The following is a 26,033-nucleotide window of genomic DNA, read 5'->3' as shown; positions in this document are numbered from 1 at the left end:
ATTCAATTCAAATGGTGCGAACAAACACTAAATCTAAAAGCAGCAAATAACAGCAGCAGTAAATGATTATATTTTTAGTTACTGTTGTGGTTTTCAGCGAATAATTATGCGTTTGTACACCGATGCACATTTTTTACTTTTTTTTTTAAAATCAGGTCTGTTAACTTGCTGCTTTTCTCCATTCAATTCTCTTCTAGTAGTTCTTTTGACTACTTCAACAGTAACTTATGTTTTCAAACGTTAAATGCTTGTTTTAATGTTTGTATATTTAATTTATGCATAAATCATTAAATTATTATTCAAAATGTAATTTATTATATATTCTAGATGTTTATATCTTCACAACTGAACTGTATATCTGTGTATTTTTTTAACAAACTTGTCAAAACAATATTATATTTGATCTAGATTCGTTTTAAGCATGGTTGTCAACTTGCCATCTGTAATTAGCATTAAAAACAATTAAAACAAATTGCTTTACCTTGCATACTCAAATTGTGTTTTTATATATATTTTTTTACAGAAACAAGAAAGAATCCATCATGAGTGAATTTGTTTATACACCCATACACTTTAACAAGCAGCTACTATAAACTTATGTGTAAATTAAATATAGTTCAACTCATTAAGTGCCTTCTGCATTTTTTATCGAATTAATTAGGGGAAATAAGCCGTCTAATCAATCAATTATCAAAATAATTGATAGTTGTGGTCCTACCACATAAATTAGACCATTATTTGTTGACTGGTTGTCCTTCTTTGGGCTTATTTGGTACTAACCACTCAATTTGCTTCATATCGTAGAAACTAATCTTTGTTTTTCTTTTGTGAAACACTGACTTGGCAGATCATGCCAAACAAAACATTTCTTGCATGTTTAACATTTAACAATATTTTGGGTGCAAGTCCTCCATAAGAGACCATATTTCAGAAAATCTTCAATATTTTGACACCAAAAATTAAACTAAGCAAACTATTTAGTGGTTTGTATTAAACCAAAATATTTTAGACAAGACAGAAGCTAGCCAGGCACTTCAGTGTTATGCTGTTGGCCAATAAACAACCTTAAAGTTCACTTGAATAAGCTTGTTCGAAGTAGCTCTGAATACTTCCTGAACTAAGGTACCATTGAATTTCCATCACTGAAGACTCGACCCTTCACCTAAACCCTATGAAAAAATATTGACTCACCTTGGCTCCTTGTTGGTTGGGCTGCTGCTGTACCTGAAGCTGGATAGTGAGCACCTTTGGTTGTGCCCCTGTCTGGCCTGCTCTAGCCTGGGTAAAAGCGGCCAGCTGGCCACCTTGAAGGACTAATTTTCCCGGCAGAGAGCCCAATAAAAGCCTGGGCTGCTGGCCTTGTCCGACTCCTGCTGATGGACTGCCACCAACTGTCACTGCACCAGCCTGGTTTGTCCCACCCTGTGAAGACGGCTGTAGCACCAGAGTGATCCTTTTAGGTTCAGCCTAAATGATGGGGAATAAGAACCATAAAGACAGCTATTAACCTTATTCACTTATTTGCTATAGAGCAGAGATTACCAAACAGATATGCTAAACTTTCCCAAAACCTCCTCTTAGCCATTAGCCGTTATCATATTTGAAGTAAAACTTTTTTTTTTCTTTTGCTCTCCACAAGCTTTGCACCAAAACAGATAATTAAGCACCTCATCTGTTCAGTAAGAAAAACGTCTTGTCAGTCTGGAAAATCAGTCTGTAACGCTTTTTCTCTTCCTCTCCACTGACTTCACTGACCTTCCGATCCAGAGTCCAATGACACTGAACGATCACCTTTCCCATAAAAGTTATTTTATAATTATACTTGAGAGTCACTATATGAGCTAAAACAAGCGAAATTTACATCACTGAATACATTCTACTAACAATATGCTACAATACAACCCCTTATACAGGTCATAGAAGGCATGCACCTTTTACATGGTTATATGCGAGACAGTGCTTGCTAACAGGGTTTTGGTGCAAAGGCAGAATGCGTTGAATAGGTTTCAAACATTATTTTGTAAAACTGTTTAAGTGAATGTCACACTACTGTGATTACATCTTGAGCAAAATGGCTTTTTTAGAGGAAACGTCAATGTTATTGTCAAATGATGTTGGCATGATTAACCACTCACACATTCCTATCATTGCGGAATGTGAATGAGCTTTTTCCTTTAGTGAATTATCTGCCTGTATGGTTGATTGGGGTAGTATTAAGGTCTAATTACTTGCAAAGGGTTGCTTATAGCCCTAAAAAAAACTGAGCAGTTTGGAATAGCAAGTGAGCTATCTATATATTTTCCTGAACTTGGTGACTGCAAAGAAATTCTGACGCATAGTCTTATTCTATATTTATAATGTAAACACCCATTTATGCCTTTAACTCTATAAATACATTGTTATACATAAGTACATAGTTACTGACAACCAGGCAAAGCCACATGTCCTAATCATCATGTTCATGTTTTTGTCTGCATGACAGGACCATACAAATGTGTGTATTTTGTATTAGAGCAGTTCAGATTTGGTGCTTTGAGTACAATTCTCTCATAGTGACTACTGGATGTTCAACATGGCAACTTATGACAAAGACTCTGAGTGAATTAGAATTGTTGCTCTCCACAAAGATGCTGAGGCTATAAGACGAGCTCTGAAACTGAGTTACAGCACAGTGGTCAGGGTCATTCAGAGGTTTTCCAAGACGAGTTCCATTCGGAACAGACCTCACAAGTGTCCATGGGTCCTTGCAAGGGCGCAGAAGCTGCTTCAAAAAAAAAAAAAAGACGGGTGCTGCAGCAGTGCTTTGCATTTAGAGGTTGCAGAAGAGGAAGGTCCACGTGTCAGTGCTCAGACTGTACACCAGACATTGTAACACGTCGGTTTGCAGGCAGTCATCCCAGAATGAAGCCTCTTCTGAAGCTGCTCACAAGAAAGCCTGCAAACACTTTGCTGAAGACGACCTGACCAAGAGCATGAATTACTGAAACCATGTCCTGTGGTCTGATGAGACTGATATAAACTTGTTTGGCTCAGATGGTGTCCAGCATGTGTGGTGATGTCCTGGTGAGGGGAACCATTAAAATTGTTTTGCCTACAGTCAAGCATGGTGGTGGTAGCATCATGGTATGTGACTGCATGAGTGCTGCTGGTACTGGTGAGCTGCAGTTCATTAAGGGGAAACATGGATTCCAACATGTACTATGACAATTTGAAGCAGAACAAGATGCCCTCCTTTCAGAAACTGGGCCGAACGGCAGTTTTCCAACATTATAACGACCCCAAACACACCACCAAGATGACAGCTGCCTTGCTGAGGAAGCTGAAGGTGATGGTGTGACCAAGTATGTCTCCAGACCTGAACCCTATTGAGCACCTGTGGGGCTCCTCAAGCAGAAGGCGTAGAAGCAGCATGCGTCTAACATCCAGCAGCTCCATGATGTCATTATGGAGAAGTAGAAGAGGATCCCAGCAACAGCCTGTGCAGCTCTGGTGAATTCCGTGTCCATGAGGATAAAAGCAGTGCCAGATAACACTGGTGTGCTCACAAAATATTTACAATCCCTATTATTAGGGGTGTAACATAGTTAATATCGGAGTTCCCACAGAAACGTAAAAAAAGTTGTGGACCGAAAGTTTGTTCAGACGCTGCCTTGCACTTTAAATGCATTTTTTAAATTATTATTAAACATAAAAACATACACAACCAGGGGTATAAAAAAAGAAACTCCGGAAAGAAAATTTAAATTTGTGCATGCATGAAAACACTAAAGAATCCATAGTGCTATCGTTAGCTGCTAAACAGGAAGTGGCTAGCAGCTAACTTTGGAGAAAGTCCTGACAATTGTACATATCAAGGGGACTTAAGACCTTTGTTAAAGTATGCTTAAATAAGTAGAGCAGTAAAGATCATATCTTTAAAAAAGTTTAAATATTAAATGTAACACACACACACACACACACATTTACAAACATCTGTATTTCCAAATAGGGTCTAAACAGTTTAAAATCTATGCAATTTGTGGTCAACATTTACGTTCATTTAGCAATATTTTTAGTTACATGCTCTGTGTTAAGTCTAGTTAGTGCATCAAACGCATATCTTGTCTAAGTTATTTTTAATTTGACCTATTGAGTTTTTTGCGAGTTATGTTAAAGGAAAAGAAGGCAATGGGAGGCATATCAGCAGCTGTATAATCCCACAAGAACACAGCCAGACTGGGGCAAGAATTTCTATTCCTTGTATGCTGCAAGCCTACTAACATCATTAGATGAGGACATTTACATGCTCACTGTTTAATTTGACCTTTTACACAAAGTCAATTATTACTCTTCTTTAATGATCGTATATTTTGTCCGTTCTGTAAATTTGACTAACCAGTTATACATAAATGTTTGTAATGTCAGAAATTTCTTCCATCATTTTATTACTCTCAATATGGTAAAGTGATGCTGAACTGTATGCTCATGCTAAGTCCATAGCAGTCAAAAACAGAGCGTGCACTCGACCCTGATTGAACGGCTGATTTTGAAAAACGTAGTTGAGTAAAAAGTAAGGTATGACTTTGAAATTTAGTGAATTTAAAGAAAAAATCTCCCCAAATAGAAAATTCTTCAGTAAAATACAGATACGCAAAAAAACTACTTAAGTACTGTAACAAATCACATTGACTTTGTTACTGTCCACTTAATTTATTAGTACATTTACTGTTGTTAAATAACATCTAACAAATGCAAGGGTCTAAAATGAACAAAACAGCTGTGAATAAACAGCATCATGGCACCTGCATAACTTTATCAAATGCCTTCATTAGTGCAAGTACATAACATGTGTATTCCTTGCAGAAAGCATTTAAACTCATTAGAATGTAGAATTGATGTGAAAAATATTTTAAAATTAATTTATCAGTTACTTGGATGAGTAACTCCTGACAGTGCCGTGATTTCACTTGTTTTCATGCTAGTGATATTGCATATTTTAATCATTTTTATGGGAATGAGAAACATTGAGAGCATAAAAAACAGTTTGCATCACAACTCAAAAGTTTGAAAATATGTAAACATTGTCTTAATGAATTATTACCTAGAAAGCGAGTACATTATGCATTGTTGGGTAGTGAGCACTGAATCTACTTGTCAATTAACCCTAAATGAATCCAGAAGCACTAAAAAACACACTATTCAATTTTCTTCTTTTACAAAATTAATGTTCGTAATATATTCTACGATCAGTACACAACCCAAAAAATTAAATAAAAAAAAATAAGCAACCTGAAAGATTTTGGGTCGATTCAACATGTCAAAAGGGTTTCACCTCACGTTAATGAATTTAGCATCAGAGCGGTTCCATTAGCAAGACTGCAGGTGGATGTGTGTATTGGAATAATATTTTCAATTGCAAATAAGCAAATCAGCTTGCAGATATGCTTTACACTGCAAATATATACAACTAGTTAAAAAAAAAATTATTTAATTAAATACATTTAAAAAAGCTGCTAAAACAATATATTACAGAATTCTGTACCATCCTTTAGTAAACTATTACTGGATTATGCCTGATTAGTTGCAGTCCCAATACAGATGGTAAACTTGTTGTGATTAATCAAAATGAACAAAAACAATCTTGTAAAATGCACAACAGTTTTTCACTTTCTTGTAGCTTAAGGTAGATGTCAGCACTTTTAAATGTGTAAGAATGAGTAAAACTGCTTCTAAATCTGGTAGAATATTCAATTACCATGTGTTAAAAAATTCAACAATTTTAATCTCATCGCTTACAATCAGAAGACAATACAGATTCTAGAATACTGAAATGGCTGTAATAAAAAGTCGTACCTGTTGTGCTACGGTTGACAGTGTGACACCTTGTGTTTGGGCTGCCACTGTACTTCCAGTTGTAACAGCAACCTGATCTTGACCCGGTGTCTGTAGCGACACCTGTGCTGACTGTACTTGAGTCTGAAGTTGCAACTTTGGCATTTCTGTCTGTGCTTGCATTTGTGTGGGTAACTGGACATGTGTCTGGGGTAACGAGGTGAGTAGCACCTGCTTCACGGGTCCATTAGCTGTTTGCACCAACCTCTGGACACCTGTCCCCACCTTGACTTGTCCCTGTGCAGACTGTGTAGCATTTAATACAGTTCCTCCTGAGACAATGGACATTCCTGGTCTTATAGACGTCCCCGTCACCACTCTTGCAATGGTAAGCTTCCCAGCGGTGCCGGGAGTTCCTGTGACACTCTGTAGAACTTGGGTCTGACCCTGTGGGCTCTTCAGAATCACTATTTTTGGGGCTGCTTGCCCTGCTGCCTGCTGTGTAAGAAGATGTTGGGTTTGCACCTGCTGTGAAGCAACTTGAGACCCCGATACAGTCAAAGGAGAACTCAAAAGAACAGCAGTTGAACCACTGCTACTACTAGCTATGGAAACAGACATCTGAGGTACTGTCTGAATGGAAACGGGAGGTGGAACAGAAGCGATGGTTGTTGTGGTTGTTAGTGGTGCTTGGACATTATCACTAAGGACAGGGATACTGTTCTCTGGACCAGGACCTGAATGTAACGGAGGATCCACTTGGCCCAGGGCCAACTTCAGCGCCTCCTCAACTGGGTCTGAGGAACCCTGAGAAAACGCATCTTCTGGCAGGGAATCCAAATTAAACAGTGGTGATTCATCAAAGAGGTCCATAATGGGATCTGCCATCTAGTCAAACAGTATAAAAGAAAAAGAAATAATACAAACCCCAGTCTAAACACATTTAGAATACGAAATTAAGAAACTTGCAATATTACCCAGTACAGGTTGAAACATACTTACATTTTAGTACTTAGAGTGAATCTGGACCTCCAGTCTCTCATCCATCAACCTTAGAAGAGAGGCAAAGTGAGACAGTCTTCTTTTTCACCAAACTCTCTTCCCCCTTTCGACCAATTATTTCTTCTCTAAGCGAATACTATGTCGTCTTTTACGAGAAAAGTCCCTTGAAGGGCCAACGAAGCCGAAGAATGAGATTCTGGTGGAGAATCAGTCAGAAATCATACAACATCTCAATTACGGCATGGTTTCATGTCTACCAGCACACCGCAGTACAACATAGTGTCCCGTCATAGACCACTTTCTATTATCTAACATGACGGAACGATTTTAAATTATCATTCAGTAACAAAACAATAAATAAATGTAGAGTCTTATATGAGTTGTGATCATGATGTCTACAGTGTAGTAAAGGTAAGATCCAGGCGATGACTAGCAGGATATCAAGCTAAAATTAAACACCGACTATACACAATGCTATTAAATCTTTGCTATCTCCAACCAGTGATGTATGTATTTTTAAAAAAAAGCTTAAGATGGCTAGCTTTTATTGATTATTATAGTAGAATTTAACTTTTCGTCTTTTACTTTCGCCTTTCTTTCATTCGGACTCTTTCAATTCGTCTCATCAACAAACCGGACCAAAGACAACGTGCTACAAAAAACATAGCAGGAGTACGTACATGAACAAGGCCGCATAGCTCTTACGATCGGCCAGTTTTTTTTTTTTATTTACAAAATACTAAAGCGATATCAATCAATGGTTACAAATGTTTTCTGATACAATTTCACTATGGTAATTTACCTTTGCCTGGACACACATGGCTTTCTCCCTCTCACAACACGATTACTGGAAACAGCTAGCGTAAAGCAGGAACTACCCTGCCAACACAAACGTCGAAAAAGAGCGTGGCCCATTCTCATCTTCTCACGCTGATTGGATCTTAGTGTGAGGGCCGGCAATACTGTCTAATCCTATTGGTCTAAACAAATGTCAATCATCATGGGGTGTAAAATAACTGGTTGGAACGGGTTAACCAACTCTGCCCAAGACCATAGTTTGGTTGAAGAAGCAGTACAGCAGTCGGTTTACCGTCGATGGTTTCCCCCCCGAATTTACATTAGATCTCAATCCTAATCGGGGTACAATTTGTGAAACATGACAAGATGCGCCAGTGAATGTTATCTAAATCAAGAAAACAATTTAATACAAATTACTACTGATTGTAAAGTAACAGCTAAGCCAAAAAATCAAATGTACAGTTTTCATTGACCAAATAACAAAAATCACCTTTTTATTATTATTATTATTTATTATTATTTTATTTTAGTTTTCAGTGCAACTACGAGGCTAATTTCTAACCTGCAAGTGACACTTGTGTAATCTATAATACAGTACAATGATCATACACCTGCCCCAGACATCATTTTAGTTTAATTAGCAATGCCATTTGTCTAGAAGGTTACACCAAAATGGCCACATTAAATGTAGAAGTCAAACAGATACTAAATGATCCTCCTAACGCTGAAATTAAGTAGTACCAAACCCATTCAGAATGCCGGTGATTTGACAGCAATGTACCCAAAAGCTGATGGTTGACAACAGACATGTCAGATTTAAGGCCCATCCATTATATTATAATATATTAGATCCATTATATCTGGCCTTTGGGCTAATTTCATATTTTTATTATAACTGGCAAAGTTTGACTATGTGGGCGGTACACAGTTTCCAAACTTCATCCCAGAAAAGATGCTTTGTCTCTGCTACAGGTTGCTTGCACACTGCAAGTTTGTAAGTACAAATTTGTGTGAGCAGTTAATGAACAAAAGCACACACAGGATTCTTCTCACTGATGCACACCTTCACTCTATTCTGAGACTGACCACAGCACAGCACAGCACAGAACCGTACCGTACCGAACCCCGAACCTTAATGAACTGACAGCCAAGAAAAGATGCCAAGCATCTTGCTCAGGCAAATGATACATAAAAGCAGAATGTACTGCTTTTACTTAATCTTTTACTTTTGCAATATATTCTGTATCCTGTTTGTCTTGTGCATTATATTTTGACAAGGTTTGGCCCTCTACTTAGATATTGTATTTCATTTTTGAAGAGAAGATTTACACAGAAATGGACATGAAGCCTACCATTCAATCGTGCATCAGAACTAGAGCTAGCCCAGTGACCTCTCTATCTGACAGTAATAGTGCTGTTTTGTATACAGTAAAGTACTTCTGTAGATGTCAGTGACATTTTTAGCCAGCATAGTTTTCTCCTGGTAACTGTTCAGACCAAGCTGGATTTTCTAGAAAAGTTGTGGGGCAAAGAAATTGCTACATCATTACTATGCTGCTTACCTAATGGTAGCATGTTATCGCTCAGCTGTCAAAATTACATAAAAGAAAATTAATTGAGTAAAATGAGAAACTTTCTTTCAATTTTATTGATTGTATTGTTATGTTTACTTGAACAACATTACAATGGCTTGTCATTAGATTATGTTAGCTAAATATAAATAGGTAGCTAAGTGCATGCTCTATAGCTCAGGTTAGCATTTCACCGTCAGATTGTCACTAAAAGACACTTAAAATAATGACTTTTAGCGCACTAACATGAACAAGTTAACAGGCACTTAACAAGTTCATTGTATTTTGCTGCTCCAGAATTCTTTCATGCTAAGATTAAATTAACATACTGATTCATCCCGACTGAATCTAGAATAAACACAATTGCTGTTTTCATAGGGTCTACTGGATTATCAAAATTAATATTTACGTGAAAAGAATAAATATATGATTTAAAAAAATTAAGCAGCAAATTGTAATAGTATTAATACATTTAAATGCTTTCATTTATGCCCAGGTTTTTGTGTAACACTTGGATTATCATCAAACTGCAATACCTTCTTCTCCCTATCATTATACTGCAACACTTTCCAGACAAGGCTGATGTATAAAACTGAATCAAGGGGGACGAGGTAAGTGGCAATTGGTGTCCAGTTGATAAGATCTCCAACATGATGTAACTCATATAGATGAATCAGACAGGTCTGGAGAGCAGGGATTAGGTTACCAGGTTAGGATCACTGGTATCTGTAGCTGGCATTTGTAGCTGGACAGAGAGCAGGAGAAAGCGGGAGAAAGACGCACAGATTATTAGGTATGCTTATTAAAGTGTAACAGTTACAGACAATGTACGTTGTGAGCAAGCAGGGAATGTACCAGACTACCTTTGACAACAAAGAATGTGGAGTACACCTCCACAAAGAATTTAATTATTTTGAATGGACATTTGGCACCACCCAGATGAGGATGAGTTGCCTATGAATCTCAAGGTTTTTTCATCATATCCTTTCAGGGAGTTTTTTCTTGGCACATTTGCCACTAGATTGCTCCAAGAGCCAGAATCTTTACTAGTGCCGTCTGCATTGCTGGGAGGGAGGGTGCTGTCCTAAGCAGAGCAGGAGAATGTAAATGTATTTTCTATATGTAATCTGTATGTTAGTTTTAGATCAGGAATGTGGCCAGCAAGGTGAATCCTAAAACGTACTAATTAACCTACTGAATCTAGAATAGACACAAAAAACGTTTTGGGTTTTATTATCATACTGCAATACCTTCTTCTCTTTATACTATACATGGCACCTAAAAAAGGGTCACAACTATGCTAAGCACTATATACCTCAATTGAGTGTTGACTAATGCATAACAAGCTTCATATAAATGTGATACCCATAAACACATGTGGTAGTAAAAATTATCACATTTATTGTGGTTTCTCAATGCTAATACAGTGTCAGTGGTATTATCATAACTAGTCTAAATTCAGAATCGTTGGCTATATATTTGCTTAAACATTGCCTTTAATAGTAAATAGTACAGGCTTCATTTGGATTGTTGCTATTGCATAATAAGGTCATTATAAATGTGACACTGAAATGTTTCTTTTTGGAAAGATGTGAAGAAGTGGGTCAATTATGTGAAGCTAATTATTAGCAACCAATAATTGTATATCAAATTAATAAAATCTTGAGAAATTAAATTTTTGTATCATGACATGATTACTGTATGATGTCTATATAAAAATATTTGTGCATTATACTGTATAAAGCACAAACACTAATAATTATGTCTTTCTTTTTTTTCTATCATAGCCTGTTATGATAAGGACGGATACTTGACCCCTTGCATTCCTTACACCCCACTAAACTCCCCTGTGTTGTGCAGTGTGAGATGTGATTCAATTGATACAAGCTCAAGAAATTCAGTGGGTGTATAATGGGGTGCTCAGTAATGTGAGTTTGCACAGAGAGATAAAGTGCTTGTTTCGCTGCCCATTGAGCTATAAACTATTTGCCAAGATGCAAGTGCACATCAAGGGAACACAGTGAGGGGACAATAACTCTGAGATCACATGAACAAATAGAAGCACGATACAGCAAATTTCTCACCCAACTCTCTGTAAGCTGTGGAGAGATGTGATCCCCATGCGATTGGCAACAGTTGTTTCTTGGAGATTGAGGAGGTGTGGCCATTGGTAAACTTAAAAACAGCAGCCCAATTCATTTCCAATGTGGAGAGGTAGTTAAATTGCAGTGGGAATTATTCAGCTTCTCTTCCGGTCACAGTAATCTTATAGAACACCCCATTAAGGCACAGGGGTAACCCTAACCCCTATCATTTGCCTGAGCACAAAAAAAACACAGCTGAATTAAACAAAAGATCACTAACTGTGTAAAAGATTTCTAAAAACTATTACATGCTGTATAATGGGAAAGAACTTGTACAGTATAAGTTTATGCATTTTTGAATGGTGTATGAGAATATGACAGTATAGGAAAAAATATTCATGCTAACACAGTTTGTTAACTATGAAGACTGAAGTGCAAAAGTAATAGAGGCTGTGAATAAAAAACCCATTTTGCATTGTCTACCAAAACCTAAAACAGAAAGATTTGCTGTCATTGAGTCCTCCTTGCCACTCTGTGTAATTGTGACCACCTCTTACCATCTCAACTCACACAAGCAGACAGGTTACAGGTGGAATTATCCAGTGTGGTTTCATATTAATCTAAAAAAACTCTACAGGGATAGTGGTGCAGAGCTATTGTTTGCCTGAGCACAATAACAAAACATTGTACAGGATGGCATAAGGCCATGCAGATATGGCAGCCATCAAGAACTGATTAGTGCAGTGGTTTTGGTTGCCAAAGTCAACAATTTGGTGCAATTCTGTATGGACATTATTCAATGTGGTGTCTAAATTTGACAAAAGAAGAGATGGAACATCTGGCTTGTCCTCAGAGCTCAGGTCAAAAGCTTACATCTCTGATAGTATGGGCATGGTTTAGTGTCTATGGAATGGACAGCTTTCACATTTGGAAAGGCACTATCAATGGTGAAAGGTACATAGAGGTTTTAGAGCAACAGGGAAGGTTTTGCATATTTCAAAACAAAGCTATATGCATACTGCATCTATTACAACAGCATAACTTCATAGTAGAAGAGTAGGAGAGAATGATAAACTGTCCTGCCTGCACTCCACTTTTTCCCTTAAGGAAAAAGTAATCCTTGAAAATTTAATTTTTCCTCAGTTTAAATATTTTATATTGCATGTGGATTTTGTTTTATTTATATTTTTACTCAGCATCCCAACTTTTTTTTTTCAGAAATGGGTTTGTATTATGCAGTTTGATACACACACACACACACACACACACACACACACACACACACACACACACACACACACACACACATGCGTGTGCGCACACATGCACACAATTTCTTAATGAATAGCTTTGCACAATTTGATCCATTCTGCTCTATTCATTAATGAAAACATCATATCAATGAAGGAACACATGTCAGTGTCACTGTCCCTTGAATAACATCTGCTCAGTGGTGTACCTGATTAGAAAGATGATTCCTGAAGTTATCATTCACCGTCTATTCAGGATGTAAAGTCAATACATGTTCATGCAGGCGAAAAGAAACATACTAATGGACATTTTGAACATGATAGGATGTCCTGGGCCCTGATTTTACCACTTATCCTTAATTTTTTGGGATCTCCTAGCCATGTTAAAGAGTATTCTGAGAAAGTTTTGCCTGACATGTTGGATTTCCCTTACTAAAATGATTAAACTGCATTTGGAAATGCTTCTACTAATTTTTCATTTCAATTACATCAAGCAAAAGCAAAAATCTAACAATTTTATTAATCTAATTAATCAATATTAATTTCTTGCCGTGAGATTTGACCTATTTGTCCTTTTTAGATCTTTAAATGCATTTTTCCATCACTTCATGATCACTGCTTCACTATCATCTTCCACACCAGAAGGGGTCACCCTATGACTGCATGACCATAAGAGTTCTTTCCACATGAAAGAGATGCAAAAAAGCACTCTTTTAGCAAAAGTGGTGATTTTGATTCAACCAAGTGACTCGAGACTTTGGATTCTGTTTACCAAAATAATTCATTCAGATTCATTCATTAATTTGGGAAATAGTGAAGTACAAATACTTTGTTAATGTAATTATGTAAATTTTTCTGTCATCAGTACTTTACTTCACTATTTATTTTTCAGACCGATTTTTACTTTCACTCATTACATTTTCAATCCAGGCTCATTACTTTAGTTTTAATCTATTTGGTGACATGATCTATTTTGCGCACCGTTTTCAACCATTCAACCTATTTCCTGTCATTAAGCGACTTTCTCAACCTACCACTGGTGTATCATGTCCTGGCTCTCACACACAACACAGACGTAGGCTAGTTTGTGATGCTAACAATGAGCAGGCAGAAGGCAACAAGAAGTTTGGGGTTATGGAGACATAGGGAGTCAGTGATATAAACATGACTTAGAACTGAGACATTCCTGATCACATGATCATCATCATCTTTTCTTTGCTTGTGTTCTATATGGTGGATGTTCAGCCTGCACACATTCAATAGATAACAAAATTTGAAATTCTTTTGTATTCATATATTAATAGGGAGGTGGTAGCTCAGTGGTTAAGGCATTGGGCTTTGGCTCAGAATATCACAGGTTAAAATCCCACCACCACCAAGCTGCCACTGCTGGGCCCTTGAGCAAAGCCCTAAAACCCTCCCCTGCTCAGTTGTAAGTCGCTCTGGATAAGGGCGTCTGCCAAATGCCGCAAATGTGAAAAATATGATGTGAGGTTTAGTTACCAGCGTGACACTGAAACAGGTAGTAGTAATGGCTTTTCACTACATGTAAGAGCCCAAACTTGAGTAATAAAATTTATTTTGAGTAAAAAAGTGTGCAATAACCAGTTTGTTCAGTTCAGTTACAAAACAACACTTACCAGTTTGTTCAGAATAACTACCTGTTTCGCTCAGACTAAGTAATGAATCCTGTTCAATGCAAAGTGTTCTTTCAATAGCTCCCACTAATAGCATGCTTTTCACTAACATGTTTTACATTAATGGGTTTTAACAAAACAAGAAATATTACTCAGTAAATGAAAAAGAATGAGAACAAATTGTTCACTTAAAAGATTTATTAAAAACTACTGATTTGTTTAAAAATAAATTTTTATAGAATTTATATTAAACAATTTTATTGAATAGTTGTCTGTCTGGTGCTAATAGTTCTGCTTCTGCAATCTATCTATCTATCTATCTATCTATCTATCTATCTATCTATCTATCTATCTATCTATCTATCTATCTATCTATCTATCTATCTATCTATCTATCTATCTATCCATCCATCCATCCATCCATCCATCCATCCATCCATCCATCCATCCATCCATCCATCCATCCATCCCTACACTGGGGTTATTGATCATTCAAACATATCTGAACCCAGAGGTGAAAAGAGTAATAAATATTTTACTTAAGTAAAAGTACTGTTACTTCAGTGAAATTTTACTTAAGTACAAGTAAAGTGACCGGTTTAAAAATCTATTCAGGTAAAAGTAAAAAGTCGTTCATTTAAATATAAATCTACAGAAGTTACTTTTTAACAGTGGGGGTGGGGGTGGGGGATTCTAGTGTAGCTAAAAAAGGACAAGGAGATATAAATCTCAAACTAGTTGTTTTAAATTAAAGAAACACCTTTACATAATTTAAATGCAACTTTTGTCAAGTTTGAAGTGGACTTGTATGGAGTTTTTATGCCTAGCTTGTTTATTGCGCAACAGAAACAAAAATAAGTCTAAAAGAAGTCTTTTTTCTGTGTTGCTGTCCTTGTGCTCAGCACTGTAGCTCTCCAGCGATGTCCCTGCACTGCTCTCTGCTCCTGCAGACTAGAAAAGTGCAGAATGCTGTTTTGTATAGATAACAAACTGACTAAGGACAAGTACAGAACCTCATACAACTTCAGAACAACTGAACTATTACATTAACAATCACACAGTTACATTTGATGTAACAGTATACAGTATGTCCTCATATACCTACTTACATTTAAACGGGAGGACAATTTAATGGGATCATTAGCGTTATAAACTAGATAAAAAAAAAAGGTCATATTCTTGCTACAGATAAAACAAACTAAAAAGCATTTATGAATTTGTTTAGTGATTTGTACAGATAAGAATAAAAACTGTTCATTTCAGTAGCAAACAATGCAAGAAAAAACACTACAATCCATCACTTGTGTCTAATGTGAGGTATGCAGTTTTGCAGCCTTTTTTTTGTCATTTATGATAATAAGAGAAATCGCAAATGCAGATTCAGAGTTTAGAAATTGCTCGCATTGAACAACTCTGGTGTTTTTCCGCAGTGAAGAATCAAAATGCTTTGATTAGACACAGCATTCTCAACAAAAGTGTATGGTTGGTTATACAGTAATGCTCGATGTTAACACAACATCAGCAAATCTACTCTAAAATATAACACTTTTTATTAATTTCATATGATATTTAAATCGGGACACTAGAGAAAGCTTAGTTCTGCAGTGACACTTTACCACCCAGTCCCTGTTAATTCCCATCTCTGGTGCTAACAAACACAGTCACACAGAGATGCAACGCACCAGTACAACAATTATGTAATCTAAAGATATGTTATTATTAAATGACCTCCACATGCTTGTGCAGGTTTGATGATAAGTTTTTAGAAACCGCCAGTTCCGTCACCGGGGGGGAAATCATGACTTATACTACATAATAAAACTGCTGCTATTGTTGCACTTGAAGTCAAAGTGGTCGCTTATATATGTGTTTGTTTCAACCCTAAGGACCCATCCCCCCTTATCTGATTTTTTTGCTGCATCAACAACAATCATTATCAACAAGCATATCAATTATTGTGTATTCAGTAAGAGACAAAGAACTAAATTTGAACAGGTTATTAAATTAACTGAAATTATCCATACTATCCATACAGTAAAGCCACTGACACCATTGTGTGGTCTCTCACACACAGATAACTGAAACACTACCTGGATCACTATCAGCAGAGTGATAATAAGATAAGAGTGAATAATGAGTTTCACACATCAGCAGCTCCAGAAAGAAATGCGGAAATGAGGATTATTGCATCAGTGATTTGAACTTGAGACAACAAATCAGTTCTATTTGTGCGTAGTATCTTCAATTCGATTTAAACGATTCATTATTACAACAATGATCATTATTACTACAACACTCATTTTATAAAAAATTATTGATTCCATTCAGAAAGCTGTTCCAAGGCTTTACACACGTTTATACACGATAGTTTTATTGCCGTTTGGTGATGTTCCGTCTTTTCTAAAGCTTAAAACTTATCTATTACTGTTGCTCAATTGCATGAGTAACTGATAGAATGTCCATTTTACATTCATTAAAACAGCTTCATAACACAGAATCATACCACAAAACAAAAAACATAAAGCACTTTTGGGTGATTAGCTGACTTTCCCTCTTGCTCTCTTTTTCAAGTTTTTCTTTCCTTTCCACTTTTCCACATTCAAGTACAGTCATTTTTACCAGGGATGAACTGCTGTACGCAGTCCGTACGAGTCTTAAAGCGTTAGAAGAGCGCTGCTGCTAAACGTCTGAATAGTCAAAAAACAAACAACAACAAAAAAAAAAAGGTAAAAGACTGTGTGGTGTACAGTAACAGTAAAACCACTGAAGAGCTCCACACCAAAGCAGACACCAATAATTTCAGTATTATTCTTTTAATCCAAGCAAGAAGCAAAAATCATATTATTCCCATTTGAAGTTATTTTCATTTATTTACCATGAGATTAATTTGTCAAACTAATTTAAAGAATAGCTGGAAAACGTTTCTTCATTTCCCGAAAAGACCCTATGTTTCATTTGGTAAGTGAGATTATGCAAGATTAGTTCTTTACTTTGTGTATGTGAAAGCAAGGTATGTTAATTCAAATACATTTACAAACACATGAAAGCATCAGCTATTTAATAACACTGGTTCTGGCATTAATAGATACAGTAGAACAATGTTAATAAGCTATCATTAGCATCCCAGAACTTTTTTATGACAAACAAGGGGTTTCAGGAGGTTTTGGGTTAAGCGTTCTCCCTAACGCTTGCTTCCAGTTAAGGACACTTTCTGTGATTATAAGGTACATTAATTGTTTTGATTCATTTTACATGTCTGGCAGAGCAGTCATTAGTCATTAAGTAAGTTATTAGCAGTCATTAGTCACTGAGTAAGTTAGTCAGCAACAGTATCTTGTGCACCAGGTAGGCTAAGAAAAGCTATATTCAGCTATTATATATGGTAGTCAGAAACTGCCAAGAAGGACGGAGGTGAAAACTAAAACCAACCCATGTATAAGCTCTTGTTTAGTACAACAATGTAGTCAGAAAAGTTAAATAGCACCCCTGCAATTGCTGACCAGGTTTAAATATAAATCCACTACCCTAGTTTGTCCTACAATTCTACCCAATGCATGTATTCAACAAAGGTCATATTTAGGGTATTTAACCCACAAGCTGATATCAGTACAGTTAGATGCTGCTTCTGCTTCTTCTTTAAAACATTTTGGACAACAATGTTATTTTATATATATTCAGGAGATATATATGCATTTATAGAGAGAGAGAGAGAGAGAGAGAGAGAGAGAGAGAGAGAGAGAGAGAGAGAGAGAGATACAGAGAGATACAGAGAGATACAGAGAGAGAGAGGGAGATATATCAAATGGGCTGTTCTAGAGGGAGGGTCTTCAGTAGATAGGATAAATAAGGCAGGAGTCATATGCTTCATAGATTTGTCAGCCTCTCTTGTGTTATGCATCACTGTGGAGAAGAAATGGATACAGCACACAGGTGACACTCTTTCAATTACTAAGTTTCTAAGCAATAATTTAAAAACATTTAATATTTGCATGACTTGCATAATAACCATGTTTATATTTTATAGTGATATTGGAAATAAAATACAATTTAGAAGTTTAATTGGGGGTGGGTGGGGGTGGGTTGGTTGGGGGTTAAAATAAACAATCCTTGAAAAGGGAGAAATGTGTGTGTGTGTGTGTGTGTGTGTGTGTGTGTGTGTGTGTGTGTTATATATTTTATGATTATGTTGAAACAATGAGTTAGTAATGTGTAAATAATAAAAGAATCAGCTAAAAAGTTATAGTCACATGTTTGCCAAGATTTAAGGTTTTACTTATCAAAAATCCCTAAAATAGTCAAAATATTTTCAGAAAATACTTATAAGAATATATAGCATTCACTAGAGAGATACTATTTAAATAATATTTTGGAGGAATAGGAATAGGGTTGGATGTCGGTGGGTGCATGTTATGGAACACCAGGAGGGAGGGGAAGTGTGTGAAAGACAGATGGTCACTCAGCGGAGTTGTTCCTTTTTCTCCTCCTGGCACATACTCCCTCTTGGATTCTGTTTCCGTATGTTGACAGTAAGCCAATATGGTACCTGATGATGAACAATTTCTTCTTCCACCTCTAAAAATTACCTTTTGGTTGACAAGCAAATTTTCTGATGACCAAGAACTATTTCTAATCTTAATCTATTTATTTTCTCTTTTTTTTTTCCTGCAGATCCTTTGGTGTTGACCCTCAAATTTTGTTTTAGTTAACAACCTACATATTTGTTTCCTATAGATAGTATAACTTTACTGAAAATTACAGTAGTTGCTTTTAGGCTTTTGGTTATTTAAACCTTCTTTTACTTAGTACATCACCATTGCACCGTTTAAAAACATGCATACAGTGTTAGGAAGTCCATCCATTGGAGTGGCAACTCTTTTAGGGTTAATTCTGCTTTGGTATCCCTTGTTGGTGACAAGTCAGAATGACACTGAGCCCATTGTACTGGAAGGTAAATGTTTAGTGGTGTGTGACTCAACACCATCTTCAGAACCAGCAAACAATGCATTGGGCATGTCAGTACGCTCTGGCACCGGCCGAGTGGCCTTCTCTGCCACTCGCCAAACCAACCATGAACCCACAGATATGAGCAATCGTACCATGATCATCTACTTTGACCAGGTAAACATAGAAATAATTAACAACTATAAAGCTGTTTTTTGGGCAATATATCTTTATTACTGCATAGTCTTCTGTACAGATCTTGGTGAATGTTGGTGGCCATTTTGACCAGGAGAGCAGTGTCTTCTTGGCTCCAAGAAGAGGGGTGTACAGCTTTAACTTCCATGTGGTGAAAGCTTACAACAGACAAACTATACAGGTATATCTTACTTTGAAATGTATGCTAAATTCATAAAAACAGATAGAGTCATTAGAAAGCAATAGAATTTTTTTTTTTCCACTGTTGATCTGTTGTAGGTGAGCTTGATGCTTAATGGATGGCCAATGATTTCTGCCTTTGCTGGTGACCAGGATGTAACCAGAGAGGCAGCTACTAATGCAGGATTGGTGATCATGGAGAGGGGTGACAAAGTCTACCTTAAACTGGAGCGAGGCAATTTGATGGGAGGCTGGAAATATTCCACTTTCTCAGGTTTTCTGGTCTTCCCCCTGTAAATTAAGTACACTTGATATAATAATATTGGTTATAAAACTGATTAAAATTATAGAGGGGTGGAAAATATTTAATGTTGTCCAAGTAATCAAGACTAGACCAACATATAATAAAATATCAGATGATTTGCAAAGCTGCATATAAAATGTATTTTTAACAGAAATGAATTCACAGTAAATTAAAGATCAATAAACTAATTGAGAACTAAGGCAAATTAAATGGCTCCATTTAAATTTATTTCCTGTACAGTATTGTACAAAAGTACTGTACAAAATCACGCTTTTTTGGTACACATTTTGTTCATATGACTTTTTTTTTTGCAACAACATTTTATGTTATGGAAAATGTTTGTATATCAGAAAAAAGAAAAAAACACTTTTCAAACAAAAAAAAGGCTGCTGAGATGCGCATGCAGAAAATAAGTATAGTGAGTTAAACAGTCAGAAGTCAAAGACTCCAGAAACGCTGTAGCAAATTATCCAAGATTTTCAGTCAAATTCACCAATTTTAGAAAACTTGACAAATTGTACCTGCTCTTGTAGACAGCTAATTCAAATGAATTAAAAGGAAGTGTGGTAAATCCAGAAGTAAACTTTGCTTAGTTTATAACTATTTCAAGGCTCAATAATGTTCAATGTTTTTTTTTGTCACATAGTCACTTGTCCCCAAAGAAAAGAGAACATGCACACAATATAATAGTATATAGTAGAAATAGTCTCCCTGCGATTGATCCTCAGACTCTGGCTGCGCTTCCATGATGGGAGCATGCAGAAGAGTCTGTGTGCAGGGTGCTGGAAGTCTTTGATAGTTCTCATGGCTCGCACCCTGCAATTCTTGTTGTAGATGTCTGTGATGCATGGAAGAGAAGTCATGATCGTTCCCAGAAAATTCATTTTAATTTGATTTAGCGACTTAATTAACATTACATTTGATAAGGCTGAATGCATAGCCAGTGCCTTTGGTCTGGAGATGAGACTGTTAAATATTAGATCAACACTTTTATTATAGATATCAAATCAAATCAAATCAAATCAAATTTTATTTGTCACATACACATTCATACAGAGCATGACATGTAGTGAAATTACATGTAGCTTTTTACAACTGTCCAACATGTAAATAGAAATAGAATATGAAATTAAAATTAATAAAAATATAAAGTATAAAAAGTGTAAAAGTATAATCAAAGTATAATATATATTACTAAGTTTAAAAATAGGAATAAAAAAAAAAATACTAAATATACTAAAATATAAATACAAGAATTAGGCAGAAAGGGATGATGTATATATATGACATATAATACATTTTACTATTATTTAACAGGAGTTTAATGCACTTTGTTCACCTGAAACATGGTTTAGACCAAATGAATATTTAGCTTTAAATGAAACTAATCCTTCTTGGTATAGTTAAATACACCAGCCCTGTCTAACTGTCTCAATATTCATTTTGATAATCAGGAAGACCCTCTAAGAACAGCATTTGTTTCCACTTTAGATTCAGTAAAAAATATCAGAATGTACCCACTGGACCCACTTATAGTGGTGGACACACTCTAGATTTAATATTAACATTTGTAAAATATAATCGTAGTTCCACAGATCATTACCTCACCTCCTTTAAAATATGTCTAGGTCATAGTATATGTACATCACCATGTTACCGTGTTAAACTTACATTCAATTCAGCTACTTTAAAGAGTTTAATTAATTAATATCCCAGAGTTATTGATATTGACTGGACCACTGTCTTACCCCAAAGAGCTTGATTGGGCCAGAAGTGGCAAAAGTACACACATCCTTCACTATAGTAGAATCAAATCAAATCAAATAAAAAAGGTAGATAAATAAAAAGTATAAACTACATAAAATATATGAAAATATATGTGTATACATGGATGCGTATGGCAGATATTGACAGTACAAATTAAAGTGATTTAGTGATTCAAATTAAAGTGTCCATGTGCAGTATGATGTGGTATAAAGTGGAAGAACAGATTAAAAGACTCTGGTAAAAGTTGAAGTACTGACTACACTTTTTCACTTAAGTTAAGTAAAGAAGTTTGGGCTCTTACAGGTAGTTAAGTCAAAAGCTATTACTACTACGTGTTTTAGTGTCAGGCTGGTAACTGGACCTCACATCATATCATATCATTACAAAAGAATTAAACATTTTGTTAGCTAATGAATGTCTCTGTTCTTGGTTTACATCACTGACTCCCTCACTGACTGACTGCCTCATAGTTCTTGCTGACTTCTGACCTGCTCATTGTGAGCTTCATAAACTAGCCTACGTCTGTGGTTTGTGAGAGCCAGGAAATTATACACCAGTGGTAGATTCTAAATGCCGCACAATACAGATAAATAGAGTGATGGGCTTAAAACGGCATGCAATGAAAAGAAAAATTATTGATCATGTCACTAAATAGATTAAAAATAAAGTACAGATATTTGTTTAAAAAAAAATTATGAGTAAAAGTAAAAAGTTGTCCGAAAATTTAATAGTGAAGTAAAATACGAATACCAGAAAAATCTACTTAAGTACATTAACAAAGTATTTGCATTTCATTACTTCCCACCTCTGGATTGGGCTGCTGAATGTCTAGAATAAAAATTCCGCTAAACGTTAGATAATGTAGCTCCCCTTACTAGCACCATGGTATAACGATCGTATGCATATCTTAAAACAGACCACATTTGGAAATTTTAATGTAAATGGTGCCAAACTAAATGAATAGTATTTTAAACAGAATCTAAGGAAAGCCTTCTGAGTTATAGGAAAAACCCTTTAGTGCTGCTGGATCAATATCAAACTCTCCCATTATCTCCAAGATCCTAGAAAATATAGCACAGCAATTATGCTCACACCTATATAGGAACAACATTTATGAATGTATCATTGAGGATTTGGGTTTCATCATAGTTGACCTGCTACTCTCCTCTGACCAGGGCTGTGTCTCCTTGCTTGTGCTGCTTGACCACTGTTCATAATATTCTCCTTGCTAGAGTAAAAAATGCTGTTGGAGTAAAGAGAACGTCTCTCTCCAGGCTCAGGTCCTATTTGACTGATCATTATTAGTTTTAAATGTAAATGGTGAGCTCTCTACACTTACTTTACTGAGGATGTGTCTTAAGCCCACTGCTCTCTCAAAGAAATCAGACACAGTCTATCCTTCAATGCATAAAATATTGCTAAATTAACAATTATGTTGTTTAATAATGCAAAAAAATAATGTATGCTTTTGGTATATCTAGGTTTGACTATTGTAATACCTTACTGTCTGGATGTTCTAGTATTTAAATAAATAAGCTCCATTTAGTTTATAATGCAGCAACAGAAGTTGAACCAGAAAATATGACCACACCAGTCTAGCTGGTGATGCTAGCAGCAAGAAGATTCTTCACAGTTCTGCAGTGTAGAAAGCCTTAAAGCACACTGTGGGATGCCTTGAACCTGGGCAGGTGTCATCGAGGATAGAGCTGCTAGTGCATCTGTTGTCAAAAACAGGCCTTCTTTGAGATCGACTTTTGAAAACTGCTTTAAAATGTAACCCAGTTGTTGATTAGGGAAGATGAGCAGTTGAACACCAATTTACTGCTCCTTATAATATTTTGTTAATGTGGAAACATAGTTGTTTACAGCATTACTTTTATGTGTCTTTTGCCCAGTACAGTATATGAGAAATTTCTACTATACAATATTGCGCAATAATCTTAGGCATGCTTTTTTGAACACTTTTTTTTAGGACATCAGCATTATTGGATCAGTACAAATAACATTTTGGATTTCTTAACATTCTAAACTATAAATGTGCAAAGAACGTCAGTAGGTTTAGGCCCTGACCCTGGATAAAAGAATAAATGCTGGTTGTCTAGTAATACATGTATCAGTAAAAATGGGTGAACGTCATAACAGAAGTATAAAATTTTATCTAAAATGTCTCTGAGGCCCCTTTGTGGCTAGTCTAGTGCTGGTTCCAATAATAATAAATGAGAGGGTTATTTCAGGAGGGCATCTAGCATAAAGACCTGTGTCACATCTAATATGCGGACCCCTGACAAGTTAAGGAAGACCCTTAGGAACAGAAGTTACTGTTGGCCTGGTTATCTACCCCAGTTTAAAAAACAGTGAATATGTTTTAAACCTGCTCCAAATACAGGGCAAGTAAAACATAAAAGTGCACCTCACCACCTCCACCTGCAGATGGCAGAGTTAGATGAAAGTAAAATAAATCATTTCTGGTGACTTTGACACCATTAAAACTGAAATACAGGGAATTAAAACAGGTAATGAAAAAAAATAAAACCAGAATACAGTAATTTGCAACTCTCATAAACCAAAATTTAATTTACAATAGAACATAAAAAACAAGTGTTTCAACTGAGGAAATGTACAATTTGAAGAAAACATGGAATAATTTTGGCTATGTTTACCACTGGGTAGCATCCCCTCTTCTTTTAACGTTATGTCTGGAAAGTGAGGAGACAAGTTGCTGGAGATTTGGGAGAGAAATGTTGTCCCATTTATGTCTGATACAGGATTCTATCAGTCCAGGGTCATCTTTGTCGTATTTTATATTTAATGATGCGTTTCTGGGTCATGTTTGTATATGGCTTTAACTTACATTTGTTGATGACACAGTGAACATTCACATTCATGTTCACATTCGTTCTGAAAGTGTTTCTAAACCTATCTAGTGATTTCCATTACAGACTCTTGCCTGATTGAATGCAGTCTTGCCTAAGAGCCTGAAGATAACATGTAACTAATATTGATTTTTACACTTGTCCCTTGTACACAGGGATCTCTCCAGATTCTTAGAACTTTTTGATGATATTATGCAAAGTAGATCAGGGATCCCAGGCCAATAGGCAGTGGGCCGGTACTGGGCTGTGGATCATTTGGTATTGGGTACTAAAATACTTAAATTTTTAAAAATTTTCCTTTATTGACTTTCGCTGTCTACAGAGTATTTTATTTAAAAAGATATTCACTTCTGCTGATGCCATTGTACTTGTACTTGTTTCAGTCTATGCATCATTAACTCACAATGTTCATGCATGCTCCCCAAACTTCCCATGTGCATGTGCTACAAACACTCCCCAGAAGTACTACATCACAGTGAAACCACTTTGGGCAAGATCTTTCATGTTAACAGAATCCGCATCACTACCCACAATACCATGCAACCACAACACCATTCAACCCATTCACAAACATACACACAATATAAAGACTCATGTTTCCACTTATCAACCACAAACTATATGCTTTCTGTTTCTATTACAGTGGCTGTCAAACATTGTATATTTTATTCAATGCATTTCTGATGTTTGTTCTGTTTTTTTTTTTCCTTAAGTGTGATTTTTGTTTTGTGTGATTGTTCAAATCACCTGACCAATGCCTTTTCTACAACCTTGTAACTGGTTTACATTTTGTATCTTTCTGAATAAGGCCATCATTTATCTGTATTTAAATCTGCATCTTCTGCCTGCCATCTTTTCTATTAAAATAAAGTGTCTGAACAATGATTTAAAGCTGGTTGAAAAGGTTTAAATTAGTCTTCTTGTGCATAAATCTACACAAACTCAGTAGCACCATTTTCTGCCTGCCTGGGCTGGTCATGAATGTCTTTTGAAGCCCATATGAATTTATTTGCAAGACCAACCAGCAGGATGCCAATTCACCAAAGTCTGTTCAAAATGGAACTAAATAACATATAAAATTCTGGTGTTAGATGACCAAAACCACTAATTTCTTCAAAATGTGAAAATTGCACAGAACATTTGTAACCTCCATTTCCAAAATAAAGGTGCATCTCAGTAAATTAGAATGTTGTGGAAAAGTTCATTTAGTAATTCAACTCAAATTGTGAAACTCGTGTATTAAATAAATTCTTGGGTTAGGGTTAGGTTACCCCAACCCTAAATTCTTTGACACATCTCTCTGTGTGATGGCTCTTTTTGCCTTGACCCCGGCCTCAGTCCATTCCTTGTGAATTTCACCAAAAATCTTAAAGCAGCTTTACACAGATAAAGCAGTTACAATGTTATATAAAAGAATGTGTAACTTTATTGCCTATAAGTTTGTTCCTTATACTTGTTTATCCATGATGAGCGAACCAGTGGCGACTGTAACAAGGAAAACACCTTGAGATGGTACAAGTAAGAAACCTTGAAAGGAAACAGACTAAAAAAAGGAACCCATCCTCATCTGGGTGGCGCTGAATGTCTATCTATTCCATTCCATTGTTGAGGTGTGAAGAA

General features: G+C 36.1%; 3 protein-coding genes across 9 annotated transcripts in view; 2 read left to right on the top strand and 1 right to left on the bottom strand.

Moving 5' to 3' along the window:
• The window catches only part of chd8 (chromodomain helicase DNA binding protein 8), a 58,851-nt gene extending 51,118 nt beyond the window's left edge, over nt 1-7,733 (bottom strand). For 4 of the 7 annotated variants that reach the window (XM_083541598.1, XM_083541601.1, XM_083541600.1 and 1 more), the window contains exons 1-4: nt 7,616-7,733; nt 6,814-6,862; nt 5,833-6,699; nt 1,192-1,467 (exon numbers count right to left, since the gene is read on the bottom strand). In XM_083541598.1, coding sequence (XP_083397724.1) covers nt 1,192-1,467; nt 5,833-6,699 — 1,143 coding nt within the window. In that variant the 5' untranslated portion in view covers nt 6,814-6,862; nt 7,616-7,733. Of the gene's footprint in view, nt 1-1,191; nt 1,468-5,832; nt 6,700-6,813; nt 7,010-7,615 lie in introns of all 7 variants that reach the window. The other 3 variants (XM_083541602.1, XM_083541604.1, XM_083541599.1) reach the window with 2 other exon arrangements.
• The window catches only part of LOC310726363 (uncharacterized protein), a 336,210-nt gene that overhangs the window by 114,153 nt on the left and 196,024 nt on the right, over nt 1-26,033 (top strand). The window lies entirely within an intron of this gene.
• cbln12 (cerebellin 12) lies at nt 18,062-20,033 on the top strand. Its single transcript, XM_083543036.1, has 4 exons — nt 18,062-18,083; nt 18,822-19,271; nt 19,351-19,470; nt 19,569-20,033. The coding sequence occupies exons 2-4, from the start codon at nt 18,984-18,986 to the stop codon at nt 19,764-19,766; spliced, it is 606 nt and encodes a 201-aa protein (XP_083399162.1). The 5' UTR covers nt 18,062-18,083; nt 18,822-18,983; the 3' UTR covers nt 19,767-20,033.

Source organism: Silurus aristotelis (genome assembly GCF_946808225.1).
Source record: "Silurus aristotelis genome assembly, chromosome: 5".
Taxonomy (NCBI): domain Eukaryota; kingdom Metazoa; phylum Chordata; class Actinopteri; order Siluriformes; family Siluridae; genus Silurus; species Silurus aristotelis.
Note: the sequence above shows the minus strand (reverse complement) of the source record. Positions and strands in the feature narration are given on the sequence as shown.

What these genes read in the sequence shown, in the direction of transcription:
- cbln12 (XM_083543036.1), top strand. Translation starts at nt 18,984, where the DNA reads ATGCATACAGTGTTAGGAAGTCCATCCATTGGAGTGGCAACTCTTTTA. An exon ending in TGATCATCTACTTTGACCAG is followed by an intron (nt 19,272 to 19,350) that starts GTAAACATAGAA and finishes TCTTCTGTACAG; the next exon opens with ATCTTGGTGAATGTTGGTGG. An exon ending in ACAACAGACAAACTATACAG is followed by an intron (nt 19,471 to 19,568) that starts GTATATCTTACT and finishes GATCTGTTGTAG; the next exon opens with GTGAGCTTGATGCTTAATGG.